Source organism: Poecilia formosa, unplaced genomic scaffold (assembly GCF_000485575.1).
Source record: "Poecilia formosa unplaced genomic scaffold, Poecilia_formosa-5.1.2 Scaffold183, whole genome shotgun sequence".
Classification (NCBI taxonomy): domain Eukaryota; kingdom Metazoa; phylum Chordata; class Actinopteri; order Cyprinodontiformes; family Poeciliidae; genus Poecilia; species Poecilia formosa.
The window spans coordinates 1,033,453-1,049,299 of record NW_006800122.1 but is presented as its reverse complement, the minus strand read 5'-3'; the positions used below and the strand labels follow the sequence as shown (position 1 = coordinate 1,049,299).

The 15,847-nt window shown below is 38.8% G+C and overlaps 2 protein-coding genes across 6 annotated transcripts in view; both read right to left on the bottom strand.

The window, feature by feature from the left end:
• Positions 1–1,040: 1,040 nt before the first annotated feature.
• On the bottom strand, positions 1,041–7,799 carry p2rx3a (purinergic receptor P2X, ligand-gated ion channel, 3a). Its single transcript, XM_007565911.2, has 12 exons — positions 7,397–7,799; positions 6,395–6,530; positions 6,225–6,296; positions 5,772–5,841; positions 5,216–5,300; positions 4,991–5,068; positions 4,737–4,869; positions 4,262–4,398; positions 4,069–4,162; positions 3,004–3,069; positions 2,839–2,916; positions 1,041–2,063 (listed from the first exon to the last, which is right to left on the bottom strand). The coding sequence occupies exons 1-12, from the start codon at positions 7,528–7,530 to the stop codon at positions 1,944–1,946; spliced, it is 1,203 nt and encodes a 400-aa protein (XP_007565973.1). The 5' UTR covers positions 7,531–7,799; the 3' UTR covers positions 1,041–1,943.
• Positions 7,800–11,582: 3,783 nt separating this feature from the next.
• The window catches only part of LOC103147486 (FACT complex subunit SSRP1), a 14,339-nt gene continuing 10,074 nt past the window's right edge, over positions 11,583–15,847 (bottom strand). For all 5 annotated transcript variants that reach the window (XM_016678468.1, XM_007565856.2, XM_007565858.2 and 2 more), the window contains 7 exons: positions 13,922–14,057; positions 13,799–13,844; positions 13,575–13,707; positions 13,319–13,486; positions 13,129–13,226; positions 12,854–13,034; positions 11,583–12,026 (listed from right to left, as the gene is read on the bottom strand). In XM_016678468.1, coding sequence (XP_016533954.1) covers positions 11,958–12,026; positions 12,854–13,034; positions 13,129–13,226; positions 13,319–13,486; positions 13,575–13,707; positions 13,799–13,844; positions 13,922–14,057 — 831 coding nt within the window. In that variant the 3' untranslated portion in view covers positions 11,583–11,957. The remainder of the gene's footprint in view (positions 12,027–12,853; positions 13,035–13,128; positions 13,227–13,318; positions 13,487–13,574; positions 13,708–13,798; positions 13,845–13,921; positions 14,058–15,847) is intronic.

The window sequence follows — 15,847 nt, the reverse complement described above, 5'->3', positions numbered from 1 at the left end:
ATTTTTGGAAAACCTCTGAATTGAGAAAAGTAATAGAAAGGTTTATAATCTGATACGATCTGCCACTTTAGACCAAATCACTGGGAAAAATAAGAAATCTGATACAGTTTTGAAGCTCTGCTGTGTCTGTATTACCTGACAGACTCATTTTAATGCTTCAGCTGGAGCAGCTGGGTTCTTGTTTACAGCAAAAGTCAAGAGCAGTTAACCATACAATGAAAATTGTGTGTAATGGGTATAAAACTTTAAATGTTCTTGTTTTTATTGAAATTTAAGTCAAATTAATACTGACCAAGGAATTGTGACTAATCTTGGTCAAGATCATGGCCTGCTATGGCATAGCCCCCACTTTATAGCAAGATGACTGAACAAACAATTCTTCATGTTCTTTTGTTATCACAACATGTTACAAATGATAGAAATTAAGGATATTGGATTTTAAAAAAAGAAAGCAAGAAGTGTGATGCATATCCTGGATAGGAAAACTTTGGTGTTAACTTCTATCCTGACTCTCCCTGAAGAAAACCTCTCAGAAAACTGACTGACATAACCCAAGACTCACTAAGGTTTTTAGATCTCTGATGGTATTGATAAATAATGATAAAAAAAATATAATAAAAAATAGGCAGTGGAGAGAGAGGAGTGGAAATGATATTAATTTATGATGCATTAACTGAGAACTGAGAAAATGCCAAAGTACATAACTTACTGTATGAAAAGTAAGTATGTAGGGGTAAAGCTGGGAAAGAATGAAAGAAACGAGTGTAATGGTGTTTTTTTTCCCTCTAAAGTCCCTCCCAGATATTAACAGCGTCTGTCCATTAGTGTGCACAGGAAACATCTCATATTGACCCTGAAGTGCAGCAATTATGGCCAATTTGCAAGCCTCAAGCCACACAACACACACACACACACACACACACACANCACACACACACACACACACACACACACACACACACACACACACACACACACACACACACACACACACACACATATCCCACAGTCCTTTTCAATGATGTGGATTACTGGATCTGTACAGTAAGACACATTAAGTCTTTATTTGAGATCACAAACATTTTGTTGTATTGCAAGAAAACAAATAAACTTCTAAGCTGAAAATGACAAACAAAATATGATTTTTTAAAATTATATAATCACACAAAATGCGATACATTATTGTACCTAAAAGGACTTAAGAAACTGATGAACTAATGGCCATTTTACACTCATTCACATCCTATGATTCAGATTTTCAAAATATTCATACGCCCTCAAATGTTTCGCGTTAGTCCTGTTACAACCACAAACTTTTATGTGTTTTACTGGGATCAGCACAAAGAAAATCTGACACGATTTCTTGCCTTCAGAAGTCGCATGATTAGTAAACAGAAGCCATAGATGTGCAACTTAATTCAACCAAACTGACAGTCTGCTTGAAGAAAAGTGATCAAAGCCCACACATGAATCTGTGGCAGGGACTGAAGATTGCTATTCCAGCATATTCTCCATCCAGCCTGAATGAGCTGTAGTTATTTTGCGAATAAAAATGTCCCTTTTTCCTGTGCTTTTGACTTAGGAGTAGCTGTCATTGCGGCAAAAGCTGGTTGTCATGGCAACCCGTGGGAGGTTGAAAACATTAGCAACTTTTCATATTGCTATGTGTAGAAAACTTTCAAAAAGCTTCTACAATTCTCCTTCTCTGAGTTCAAAATTGTACATTGCAAAAAACAACAACAAACAAACAAACAAAAAAAAAAAAACAATTTTGATTTGTCGCTAACTAAAGTTGAAGGGAATGTTGATCAATTTTACCCGCCCTAATAAACCTACAACCACCTACGAAATCCTGACCGCTGGAGAAAATGGTAAGAATGTGTTACAAGGGTGAAGAGAGAAAAACTATTGAGGTTTGTCCAGTTTCTTTCAGATTCCTATCATCAAAAATTGGTGGAGAGGGATATGGCTCCAGAGTCATTGCAGCTGCTGTTTCCTCGTCTGACTGACAGCTGGCTTCCTGGTTTTGGAGTGAGGGATTCATTAATCTGTTCTTCTGACACCTGAGTGGATAAGGCGATTAGAAACACACCACACCACAAACACAGACAAATCCGAGTCAAATTAACGTCATTTGCCTTTAAAACAGCGTTGATCTGTGCAAATTCGGCTTTTTCGGGAAATCTATGATAAACTACAAAAACACTCCACTGAAATGCATTAATTTGTTTGAAACAAAACTAATGCATTTCTAGAATGAGAAAAAGGTCTTTGAATTCATGATCACTTACACGGCATGGTTCAACCACAGCTTGACCTTTCACCTACTTTAGCTTCTTCTCTCTAAGTGCTTCGTGATAAAGACTACACGAATCAACTGTGACTAAAAAATCGCCGCTAATGGACTGATGAACCTCCAGCTGTTACTGAAATGGGTGTTTACCAAAACGATTGAATGGGACACAATGATTTGTCTCAACATGCAGCAAGTTACAGTTTTATAGTTACATTTCTACACATGGACTTGGGATTTTGCTGAGGATAATTGTCCTCAATGCTGCAAATTATCATCAGATAAATACTGACCATGACATGACTTCACATTATCAAATATGCCTCATATCCTATGAAGAGATAGAACAATTTTACCCAAGTTATATCTACGAAAGATAAGTGTAGCCAGTCTACCTGTGATGTTTCCTAAACAACTGAATTCAAGTTTGCCTTTGAGATTCATTGCTGGTTTAAAGGCAACAAGCTCATAATCTTTAAAAATATTTTTTTTTTACACTTCTTCACTTTTCATTATTACTTTACTGCATTTCAAACACATAGTACCTCCTCATACTTCTTTTCTTTATAGTACTGTGCTCTTTTCGAACAATGCAGTAAGATGAGATCACAGAGAACCGTACCCTGCCAATACAGAATGAAAACATGTTAAAACCACTGGCGTTTACAGGAATATTCTATTCTATCCTCAGAATATCACATAGTTCATACCATCCCCACTGAGGTGACAGCTGTGATCACATTGATCACTGTTGGAATTAAGCTGAACTTTCTTGCCTGGAAGAACAAGAGAGATCGGCACAAAGTTAATCTGTTTTAACAGTGTTTTTTGATCTTGTTATATATATATTTTTTTAAGTTAAAAAGGTACAGTCTGAATGCTAAACATTCATTTAACTCTTGATGACAGTAGGAAATCCCCCTGTAGAGTCAGAGTTGGGAGAGGGATCTTGGCACTGAGCATCCGGTGATCGATTGGATTGGGTTGACTCAGCAGGAGCCTGAGCTGGAGTGTGAGCTCAACTGGTACCAGTAAGATATAACTAAACTCACTTCCACGCACAGCTTGGGCTCTGGAGAGGGACTGGAGACTCTCTTACGACATGCAGTGGTATAGAGATACTATCAAGCCCCCGGCTGAATGCCCTGGTGTTGGAGTTCTTCCCTGTGAGTTAAAGAGCCGAGTCTGTGTGGCTTCAAATAACAAGAGGGAAGGTTTTGAATGTTGTCTCTTTTTATGTACCAAGCTCCGATTCAGATCATCCGGTCTTTGAGTCTCTGGATTCGGATGTCATCTGTGAATTCTCCTGTGCCCAAGCTGGCAATTTTGTGGCAGCCTACAGGATGTAATTGAGAGAAACAGACTTCCACATCGGAATCCAGACAAGGTTTTCTTATTGGATTTCTTTGATAGGAATAGGATATTACTAACAAGCACAAGTACTTGATGTCAGGTCACTTTAGGACAAATGTTGATGATTTATTTTGCAATTCTATTGTTAAACTTGTCTTGTTATGTCTTGGACACTTGACCGGACTCAAACTGAAGAAGAGGTGATGTAGGTCTTGCTTGTTCTTGTGGACTTTCCAAGCAGCAGACAGGCACAGGATGACCAAACGGACAGCGGCTTTATTGGTGGGCAAGGAAAATATTTGGGTGAGAGAAGAAGCTAGAGAGGATTTTAAGAAAAACTCTTAATGGACCTTAAGAAAGTTTTGTAAAACCATTTGATGGCTCACATTGTTGCATATCTTAAAACAAACCAGGTAACTTACAGTGCCGGTCACGATAACATCAAAACGAATTGCAAATGCTTTGTGAAGACGCCGATAATCAGTTCCATCCTCTGTCTTGTAGTATTTGGCAAATCTGGATTCAATGACAAAAATATGTTTAAGAAAAAGCAAAGTGAAAAAACAAACAAACAAACAAAAAAATAAACAACAACTACTGAGTACTATAACCTACCTGAAGTTGTAACCTTTGGAGAGTTTGGCATTTTGAAACGGCGCATCCAGTTGAGAGAAAGAGTACTTAGGAACGCAGAAGTTGACATCATGGTCCAGGTTACATCTCCACTGTATGATTATTCCTATTTCACCACCCTGTCAAATATAAAGTAAACATCAAAGCTCAAAAGCTGTAAATCCTGAACCTGTGGAGTTCAAAATCTACGCTGTAGTCCAAAACTGCTTGCATGACTAGATCCCTTTTAATTAGGATACAGTATTACATAAATGTAATACAATACTGGCTTTTGACTGCAATATGTTTTGTCCTTCATTTCTGTACAAACTGTACTGTCTGCTCTTGAGTACATCTTCACCACAGCAACAGCTTATGACTTTTGTGTTTATATTGCTTTCTTTTAATACGGTTTTCTTTATCAACAACACTTAACTCTGAAAATTAAGGACAATTTAAACAGTAGGAAAAGTGAGACCTTTTCTGCCAGCATAGTCACATTCTGCCGAGTTTCATTCAGAATATAATCCACTTGAAAGATGGGACAGAACGGATCTTCGATCTTGTCATACTTGCAAGTCTCAATATCTTTCGTTGAATTAAAATTTCCTCTGAAAAATAAAAAGTTTATGATAAAAACATTAAAAAAGGTAATTCCTGAAACTACTTACACTTCTGCTTGACCCTTAATCTGATTTAAGTTAAGAAGATGTTTGTTTGTGAATGACCCACCTGGTGACGTTGAAGAGGGGGAAACGAATGCTGTTTTTGATGTAAATGGTGAAGTTCACAAACTCGGGCATTGGTTTGCTGGAGATGGTGATAATATTAACATCTTAAGTGACAGAAACATTACAAGTAAGTCTTCACCCGTGTGTGTGTGTGTGCGTGTGTGCGTAGGTGTGTGTGTGTGTATGTGCTTGTGTGTGTGTGGACCTTCGTGTGGCCTAATCTCACATTTTCACTTTGTCATCCTCTGCTGGACACCATCCTTCAATCTCACAGTAACCAGCAGTTGTGTTGCATTCACCAGTAATCATACCTTTTGAAGAAAATAAAATTGGTTATCAATTTGACATTGTCTAATCATTTTTAGAAGACACTTCTACAAGTGCGAGCGTGTGGGTGTGCGTGTGTGTGCGTGTGTGTGCGTGTGCATGTGTGTGTGTGTGCGTGTGTGTATACAAGAACAATTGTTACATGATTTCTTCCAGAATGGACACCGGAGCCCATAAGCGGGGTCATTTTGAGTTGAGCCTTGGTGTTACAGGCAGTAACTGTACCATCTAAAGGTAAGTGACAACAGATACAAAGGAATCCTAGCAGATGAACAAAACTGCATTACAACAATCTGAGTGAATTTGATAGGAATTTCATTTTGGTATTGGAAACGATGGACGTGGAATGGCACGAATACATCACGTAAGGCATGCAGTGTAAGACATGGAGGACATGAGGCGTGTGAATGCCCTCACAGACCAAGGATCCCACAATCCTTAAAGGTTGTACTCACCGTCAGCTTGAACAGAGCCAAGATGCTGTATACAGTCTGCATTTGAGCTGCAATTAAACTCTTTCTCAGACTGAAATAAAGATAGAGACAAAACAAGTTTAAAAATCCAGAAGACATTTTATGACAAAGCTAAATTTTTCTGGGTACACAAATAACAGCAAGAAGCACGCAAAAATGATTTCTATGAGATGAAGCAATGTGCTCAGACAGGTGTGTTTTACTGCATAAAGCTTCACCAGCATCTGGTCTGTAATTTGAGACATAAGCTGTAGGTGGATCGATTTATTTGCAGAAATCCTCATGTTTTTAGTGTGTCATCTGTATATTTACAGATTTTGTTACATGACTCCTTACATGATGTGTGTTTAATTACAATCACGAAGGATTTAAATATGCTAAATAAATTAAAGCTTTATCCAAGTTGGGAAAATACATGTCTGAAATGTTCCAAACCTCTGGACATCTTCCTTGGAACTGGTTGTCCGTCTCTATGATTTTAGTAATGATGCTAAACGCGCCTTCGCCCTGAAACACACCGCAGCATGTATTTGTTATGAAAGCATAAACTGAGTATGAGTTTCTGTTTTTAAAGGTGTTTAAATGTGTAGTTTTGTGTTACACACCTGAGGAGGGTAGATATAATCAGCTACGTCCATCACAGCGTTGTCAAGTTTGCCAAATCCTTTCACTTTTGTTGTGACTGAGGACTCGATGTTTGTGTCGGCCACCTGGTAAGCTTTTTCATAGAGGAAGACGTAGCTGCAGGGCAAAGGAAACGACACAAAAATCCTGAGCTGAGACTGAGCTCAGATTCAGATCTTACCTCTAAAACCACTCAACCAAAACCTTTGCAGATATCTAGGTTTTTAGGCAAGAATATCAGTTTGATGTGGAAAATGTTGATAATAAAAGTAATAACGATTGTTTCGGCGATAATCCAGATGCATCCCAGAAAAGGAAAGGTTTGATATCAAACTTCTGACCTGTAGGTGTTCTTGTGGTTTCTCCTTTGAATAATTTTTGTTAAAACCACGATAGAATTTGGACAAAGTTTAGATTTGTCTACAAAATATTTTAACACAATAAACACACACACACAAAAAAAACAAAAACAAATTTGTATGTATTTCTCCCAAATAAAAAGAAATTAAAGCAATATCTTTTTTGAGGTAGAACGACACAAAAACAAAGTACAATTTCGAGACAGAATCAGAAACCAGAGTGGATACAAATCACAGTTGTTAAGTAATAATTTATAAAATAATTGGTGAAGAAGCCGTCCAAACCAACCTTATCCTAATCCTATGTGCAAAAGTATTAATCTTCTAAATTTACAATTGGCAGCAGTATGTAGAGAGCAACACAAGCTTTTTGTGACATGCTTTAGAAAATTGTATGACATTAAGTTCTGGTGTTTTTATATAAATTTTTCAGTCTTAAACACATCTTGCCCACCTGAGTGGACATGTGAAAAACTATCCTCAGAACTACATGCTGAATAATGGAGGTTCAGGCTTCAAGATGAATAGAAAAGGATTTCAAAATATCTGGAATGAATCAATTTTAGCTCATGCATAAACTGCAACTTAAATAAACATATTTAAAAAAACAAACAAATTACTGACCCAACAAAATACGAGATGATGATTAGCTGCGCCAGACGATACATGATCCCTAAAGGCCAGCTCCTCACCACCACGGACTTGTAGGTTTCGTAGGTCAGGACGCTGGTCATGCAGCTACACAGAGCTGAAGTCATGGCTGCAGAAATCCTTTTTTCAGAGAAAGAAAAAGTCCACCTTTTCTCCAGGCCTTCAGCCTAAACCTTTGAAAATCAGGGAAACTCTCTCCTGGTTTGGACAATAAATCTTCACAGAGTGTCTCTGCTTGGCTTGTCTTCTTCTCTGAAAATCAGTCTCTCCCCTCTGTGTCATTGGTTAATGACATAAGTCAGACCTCACCCTCTTTACTCAAAGGAGCGAGAGGAGGATGTCTATTTCCTTCTTCACCACAAATCCCAGTCTCCCATGCTGCTCTCCACATCTCTGCTTTGAAGTGAAAACACAGCAGCCTCGTGGACGCTCGTAAACACTTAGCAGGCAATCAATGCGCCATATATCTCCAGTCGTTTCTCTGCTAGTGTATCAAATTCATTTAGCAGGTGTCTCGTATGTTTTATCACCTCATTCCATCAGCTGAGTGTCGGTAATCGGTGTACAGTTCACTCACAACAACCGGGCAAAGAAAGCAAGAACGTGTCCTCTGCTTCCCTCCAGTCTTTCTTTGTTTTGTCATCAGAACCGCATGATTTAATGTGTTTCGTTGGGATTCCATGCGATAAAAAAAGCCACAAAGTAGTGAACAAAGAAGAAAGTAGAAGAGAAACAATGTATGGTTTTAACAATTTCAAAAGGAAGCTGTGAAAAGTTTGTATTCACTTCCCAGAATCAATCATTTTCAGAGTCTCTTTTGGCCGTAACTGCGATCATTTTTATTTTCAGCCTCTTATTGACTTTCTTCCACTGTTATCTTGTTTGTTGCTTCATCCACATTATCAGCCCTAACCAGCTGTCCATGTACCAGAATAAGAAAACCCTCCCCCACATCATGATGCTGCCATCACTGTGTTTCACCATGGGAGTTGTGTTGTCTGGGTCAAATAAATAGTTTTCCACAACAGGTTAGGTTTATTTTCTAAAGGATCCCACTTTTATCCCACATTATAAGTTACGATATGGAAAAAATGTTTGTCCACTGGGAGGCTAATTCACTTATAACTGACTCACTATTACGGAAGTGTTGACTTAAACAAATTCCTAAATTGTGTTGAAAAGCTACTTTTAAGTTAGTTTAGATTTTTTCCAAGTGTATTAAGATATAGGCCAAAAATACTTTGTAAGATTTTTAGTTTTTGCAGTGCAGTGAATTATGAAATACTATGGGAAATAAAAGCCATCATCTAATATAATGATTACATTAAATTAAATAATGTGATTTATTTATATCAATCCGTTACCCGTTTATGCATGTATTGTCACATCTGACAAGGGGCAGGAAGGCTGACAGATTTCAGCTGGTGCCTTTCCCCACCTGTGTGTGTTCAGCACTTTTTCCTCGTTCGGTACTTTCCATTTCTCATTACTGCACATAACTTTTGAACTTATTTGTTTTAGTTTCTTTCTGTGTGTTGGTTACTTGAGTTGTTATCCACACCTTATGAAAATATGTCAACAGCACCTTTAAAAATATATTCACAATTAAAAAATTATTTTACCCACCAGATAAACATCACACATGGCCAAAAATATAGGCGTACTTACATTATTTTCTTTAAGTCAAACCTCTGGCAGCATTAAGGGTCTGGATTTAAATACATTTTTAGTGGCTTACATGAAAAAAAAAAAAAACAGCTCATAAATCGCGTTATGTAGCCACTCAGACACCTTCTAAATGCTCAATATGCATCCATTAAACTTTTTTTTCTTCCAGATTTCTATACAGAAACTCGAAAGAAAAACGAGTCACTGGTAACAAGACAGTCTAAAAGCGCTAGATGAATGGCAGCTGGTCATACGATAGGACCATTTCTGGACTCAGGGAGGTAATGTAATAGAGTGACATTCAATGTCTCTCTTTCTGTGCATTTCTGCGTGTGCGTAGACACCGTGTCATTTCTTAAGTGGCCCCCATTACGTTTGTGGTCTTCTAATGGTAACCCGATATGGCAGCAGAAACACAGAAACACATGCTGTGGATGTTTGAGGAGCACGAGCTTTCAGGCAGCACGTATTTGTATGAGTTGTTGCGACGGCCAGTTATACTTCCCAAACATATACGCTCGAGACACTCGCAGAGGAAACTGTATGCAGACAGAGCAGATAATTAAGGATGAGCAAATAGGGAGATACAAACATGAGGATGGGATCAACGCTGGTAGATTTGCATTAGTTATGTATGAGGCAGCATTAAGTATCCACTTCTAATTAATGGTTGTAAGGAAAGTAAGGAAAACTGAGACATTAAAGAAGCAAAAAAAAAAAAAAAATACAGATGAAACCAACGGCAGGAAATACTTGCAGAACTATAAAAATAATTATTAAATAGACTAAAACTGGGACACACTACTATAACTCAAAGAGAAAGACATGGCTCTGTATTTCTATTGCTGTGTAAGAGTTTTGAACCATCCCTAAATCTCCTAATACTTTATTTTAGTATTGCTTTATTTTAGCTGGAGTCTGTTAAAAGTGTCTCAGGATGTTTAGGAAAATGTTTTAAGAGTTTTACCTTTGGGCTTTTTCTGCTTTTTCACTTATTCTCTTGTTGCAAACGACAAAGAGCCTTGCTGCGACTTCTGTTCAACAACAGACTGTCTCCCTGCTACTCTTCACTCCCAGTTAGCGGCACAGAATGACGCCACACTTTTAAGATTTTTGCTTGTGAAAGTTTGTCTCATTTTCTTCCCAATTCATTGTTAGTTGTATGTGTTGTTCGTTCACATAAAATGCAAATAAATTGCATTACATTTGTTGTTTTAACGTGAAAATGTGATAAAGTTAAAGAACTATTGAAACTTTCCATGGCAAGTTTAGTTTTCTAAGCAGGGAATGAGTATTTTAAAAAAACTTCATCATTCACTGGAGAAGAATGAAATTGTAGAATTTCCACAAAATGTTGCAAAGGGATGATCATTATAATGATTCTTTGATTCCTGACTTTTCATCCAGTCAGCCAGATGTTTATTAACAGCATAGACATAATCTGAATAATATCTGCAGGGGGTAGAGCCTCCTGGAGAGCCACTGAAACCATCACTTAAAATGAACATCTCATCCGGTGATGTTTGGCTTTTAAAAGCCACACTCCAAACCACCTTCCTCCCCGACTTTGGGGATTTGTTTGAAACCATCGTCTCTGCAGCGTTCGCCCTCTAAACACGCTCACCCAAACCCAACTGACTGGTTAAACTGGCTAATGTGTGCACAGCCAGTGGGAATACCTTGAGCAAGACGGCTCTGAAAGCTCGCTTCACGTAATGGGTTGGGGAGGGTTAATGAGCTGCAGGCTTACAGGCAGAAATTTGTTGAATGCTGATAAGACTTCCCTGATGCAGGAAATGTTTTATACGACTCCATGGGTTTGTTTTTTAAACTAATGAGGCAAATTTAGTATCTCGTTTGAATTTATGAATTGTCTGATGACAGTTTTCAATCATCTTCTCTTTCATTTGCTTTAAAGGACATTCAAAAATGTCTCAATTCAGAATAGAAATAATCTAGAGACAAGATGTAAATACTTTGTGTAAATCATGAGATTTAGGCGTCAAAAATCCACGATCTGAAACTCCAGCAGCTGATTGGCTGGCTGATGTGAACTTTCTATAGGTTAGCATTGATCCTGACAAAATCTGTCGTTCATTGCAACACAAATACTGTTGTGCAAGTTTTATTTACTGCAAAAAATGAGATAATTTCCCTTATGTCTACCAAGTTATATGTTTTTTTTTATCTTATGGAAATCCCAAAGATGTGTTGTCCATTTGAATTCAGCATCCTTTACTCTGATGCCGTCCATCACTGTCCTCTGATTGGACCATAGAGACACATTCAGGAGGATCCCTGAAACTTATAAAATCCCCTACAAAAAATAACCCATTAATGTCCCTGAATTCAACAATATCACACATATGTGATCATTTAAACTTATACCACTTTGGTTAAGGTGAATAAGCACATAATTTTTTATTTTATAAGAAACATTTCAAGGCTGTCGAGGAGCTTTAGCGAAACACAAAGACCAAAATCCCAAGAATTTATTGAAAAATTCTGTATTTATTTTGACCTTAAAACAACAAAAAGACATTTGTTTTTAAAGAGCACTACACAAGAGGAACAAAAATTGACCCCTCATTACACTGACAAACTAATAACTCCTACAATCCTCGGCGTTATGCAGCTAACAATCATTCCCATAGGTTCAACTGTCTCATTATTTCACCGAGCCGTCAGGAGGAGACGAGCTCAAAAATCAGCGCAGATTGGTTTCCAGACGTAGTCACAAAATACGTGATTGTACTTTTAAAATTAAATGTGCTGAAGAAAACGGTACAACTCAAGTTTGTTGATTGGTCTGAAATCAACGGTAAAAACAGTTGGTCCTGGGTTTGTGGGTGTGATCAGTGTCTCTTCAGTCGGACTCTTCCTCTGAGCTGGCAGGAGTGGATACAACTTCCTCCTCCTCTTCCTCCTCCGATTCCTGGGTGAATAAAACATTTCAATAAGAACCACAGGGGTCGATTCATCCGTTATCACAGTGAAGATTTAAAATAAATGGTTGACTCTGAGGCTCGCCGTAAACTTGAAAAATACTTGAACAGAAATGGAAATTAAATGTTAGCTCTCATCATTCCAGTTTCTTCAAAAAGTCAATGTGGACGCACACAGGTGAAAAAACTCTGCAAACAATATATAAGAATAAATAAAAATCAGTAAGACAGGGAAATGTATTCAAGAAGCAGAATATGGCTCGACTTCGCAGAGTTTCCCAAACTATTAGTTGTGAAAACCACTTTAGGTAACATTGATGTCAATTAATGCTTAATTAGGACCAAAGTATCTGTCCTAAAATGTGTTTGGTGCGTTTAGTGGGACACAAATATTCAGCTGAAACTTAAGACATGAAGCTGAAGAAATGCTGGATGTCACTGAACTCTAGTGACTGAAAGTTTTTAATGATAAATAAACTAACAGAACTCAGATCGACTTCTGAGAAACTCAAAAAACTCAAGTCTGGAAACCTAAACGGCTCCTCAAACAGCAAAAAAACAAAAACAGCCTCTACCGTTGAATAGAGCGATGCGTTTTGATGACAATAAGTGGCGACACAAACTACACAAATACAAGAGGAAAACATGTATATGTGCTTCCAGGGAAGTTGTTGAAAGAAAATCAATCATGGATCTCTTTAATCCGTTAGTCAGAATTACTTTGCTGTTACCAGAGTGATGTGTGAAATTTGTGGCTTTTTCTTTTTGTTTTGAATCGATGCGTCTTTATGCTAATAGTATCCATGACTGGTTTTACCTTCTTCTTCCTCTTCTTCTTGGATTTGCTCTTGTGGTCGGAGTCGGAGGAACTGTCATCGCTGGTCTCAATGAACTCTCGGCTCTTGAAGCTGTCGTTTCCTCCTCGTTCCTTTTCTTTCTCTCCGCTGCTGGACTTTCTCTTCTTGTCATCCTTTTTCCCACCAGATTTTCTCTTCTCTCTAAACGGTCGGAGGCATAGGAAGACAATTAGGGATGTAACATGAGCTTCTTTAGGAGGAAAAAAAAAAAGACACTCTGAAATAAAAGCCTTACTTCCTGGGACTGGAGGTCGATCCTCCTCCGCTCTCTTTGTATTCCTTCTTTAATTTGTCATATTGCCTTTTTGCCTCCCCTGCTTTTGTTTCCCATTCCTGAAAGAAACAGAAGTACAAAAGATCAGGGGTTTTGAAAGAAGTGCTGCTCAATTAAAGCATAAAATCTCTTCCAACAGGCCAGGTCTCACCTCCTTCTCGTCTTTGTTCAGCTGTCTCCACATCTCTCCGGCCTTCTTGGATATCTCTGTGATGGAGATGCCGGGGTTCTCTGACTTGATGCGCTCGCGGCTGGAGTTCAGCCACAGCATGTAGGCGCTCATCGGCCTCTTGGGGCCAGCTTTGTCCTTCTGCTTCTTCTGCTCAGACACAAAATAGAAACGTTGCTTTCATTGAAGACAATCTCAGACTTGGGAATATGGGTATTCTCTTTTGCTGCTTTCTCACCTCTTTGCGAGGTTTTCTTTCCTTTTTCTCTTTCACAACTTTAGGTTTTTTGGCCTTTTTCTTCTTTGCGCTCTCGTCTTCGCTATCATCTCCTTCGTCGCTGCTGTCGCTGGCAGAAGCATTGCTGTCATACCTGATTGAAAGGAAAAACGTCGAATGAATCTGTAAAAATGCAAACGCGAGCTTCGATCTGAAGTTGAAAAAGTAAAAGGAAAGGCACTTACTCTTCTGCAATTTCCTCATCTTCCTCTCCAGGGTTGAAAGACTCGTCTAAGGAGAAAAACAGGAGCTTAGCCTTCTACTCTTCAAATTATTTCAAGGGTTCAGACGCTGAATCGGTCACTTACCGCTTCCACTTCCGTCTGAATCGTCACTGTCGTTGCCCTCCTCCCTGATCTTTCCCTCGGCCTTCATCCTCTCCAGGTAGGCATCGTGTTGGTCTTCGTCAGAGTCGCTGTACTCGTCGATGTTGCCCTTCATGCCCTGGAACCAAAACGTACAGTCAGGAAAACACTAATACAGACTGTTTGCAGCTATAATAAGACTCAACCAGGACCGAGAGATGCATCAACTACTCAGGATCCAAATGCAGCGTTTCCCCGTGCATCATAAGCCTGGCGGGCTACCAGGCTTCACTTGCGCCTCCAACAGGGTAAGCATTGTTTGTTTGTTTATTGCAGGTTTTTTTTTATACACCAGTAATGATGATAGCAAAACCAGGTTCAAGACTCTCTTTGGTGAAACGGTAGGAAGGACAAAGGAAACATAATATGGTCAGCATGTGAAGACATACGGAGACGTCAGGCGTCTTTATTCACCTGAACTCCATAACCACTGCCTGTCTCAGTCTACAGGCTAACGCTAACAAGTCATGGATGATAGATCAACTGAAGTGCAAGAAATGTATTTTAATTGTATTTTTTTATGTTTGCCTTTTTTAATACTTTCTAGTTGGTACTTGGGTATTTTTAATGCCTTTGAATAAACACATAGTTACTTAGTTATATTTTCACATTTCCTGTCAACTTTAAACTTTTAACTCAAATAACACAGGGGGTCGCTGAATGACTGCCCTAGCGCTCCAACCACCAGGCTTAGCAAATATGAACCTTTACCCCCTGATCTTTTCAGCCAAATACTGAAAAATCTGTTTTCCCCCAGAGTCTGACACCGCTTCTCCTTAAAGGATATTTTTAAAAACATGGTAAATGATGGGATCAGTCTGGTAAAGAGTGCAATTGGTAATTTCAAAATTAGTTTTTAAAAAAAAGGAAGTAAGTAAAACAGAAGCAACTGTGCAAGACCAGAGTACAGACATGGACATAATCTGGCTTTGGCCAGATTTAAAATATGCACATTATCCACCCTGTTAAGAATAATAATAATAATAATAATAATAATAATAATAATGCCTCCCATCAGTGCAGGAATCTTTAAACTTACATTTGACAGAAGGGATTGTGCAGCTGTAATTTTACTTCACATCACCCAAACTTCTGCAGCCTGCAGCTCTCATAATGGTTCTAAATAGGTTTGGCTTAAAATAATAAAAAGCTATCCAATGTTTATAAATATAAATATAATGGCACATGCAGTTCTTTTTTAAATGGCATTGAAGTTCGAGGACAGAATGAATCTAATAAGAAAAGCTTCCTGTCAGTAGGGTTTTTTTTTTTTTGTAATACTTTTTGACATAAGCTCTTCATCCTGAGTAAATTAACTTAAGATGCAAGTAAAAAGCTCGTTGGCTCAAACTAATACTTCGTAGACATGGAAACCAGTCGGGCTATTCTCTCCTCGCCCCCACAAGGTCCGTCCCGGCTCCATGCATCTTTATCCACGGCTGACAGAAGCATCCAGTTAGGAAGGCGGCCATTTATACATCAACAGGAAATGGAGAGGAGCTCGATTTGTTCTCATTGCCGTTCTCTGGCGACTCCGTCACCGTGGCGACAGATGATCATGGTGAGGGGAGAAACTTGGCAAAACTCTGAGCCAGCAGGAGCTCGTACTTGTCAGCAGAACGTTACAGGTGGTGCAATCAACGCGGTCGAGTGTTAAACACCAAAAGCCCCCAGGCAGCGCATTAGTCAGCACAATGCAAACACACAGTTATCAGAGTGATCAGCCTCACACACACACACACACTCACACACACACACACACACACAAACACACACACACACACACACACACACACACACCCCCACACACACACACACACACACACACACACACCCCCACACACACACACACACACACACACACACACA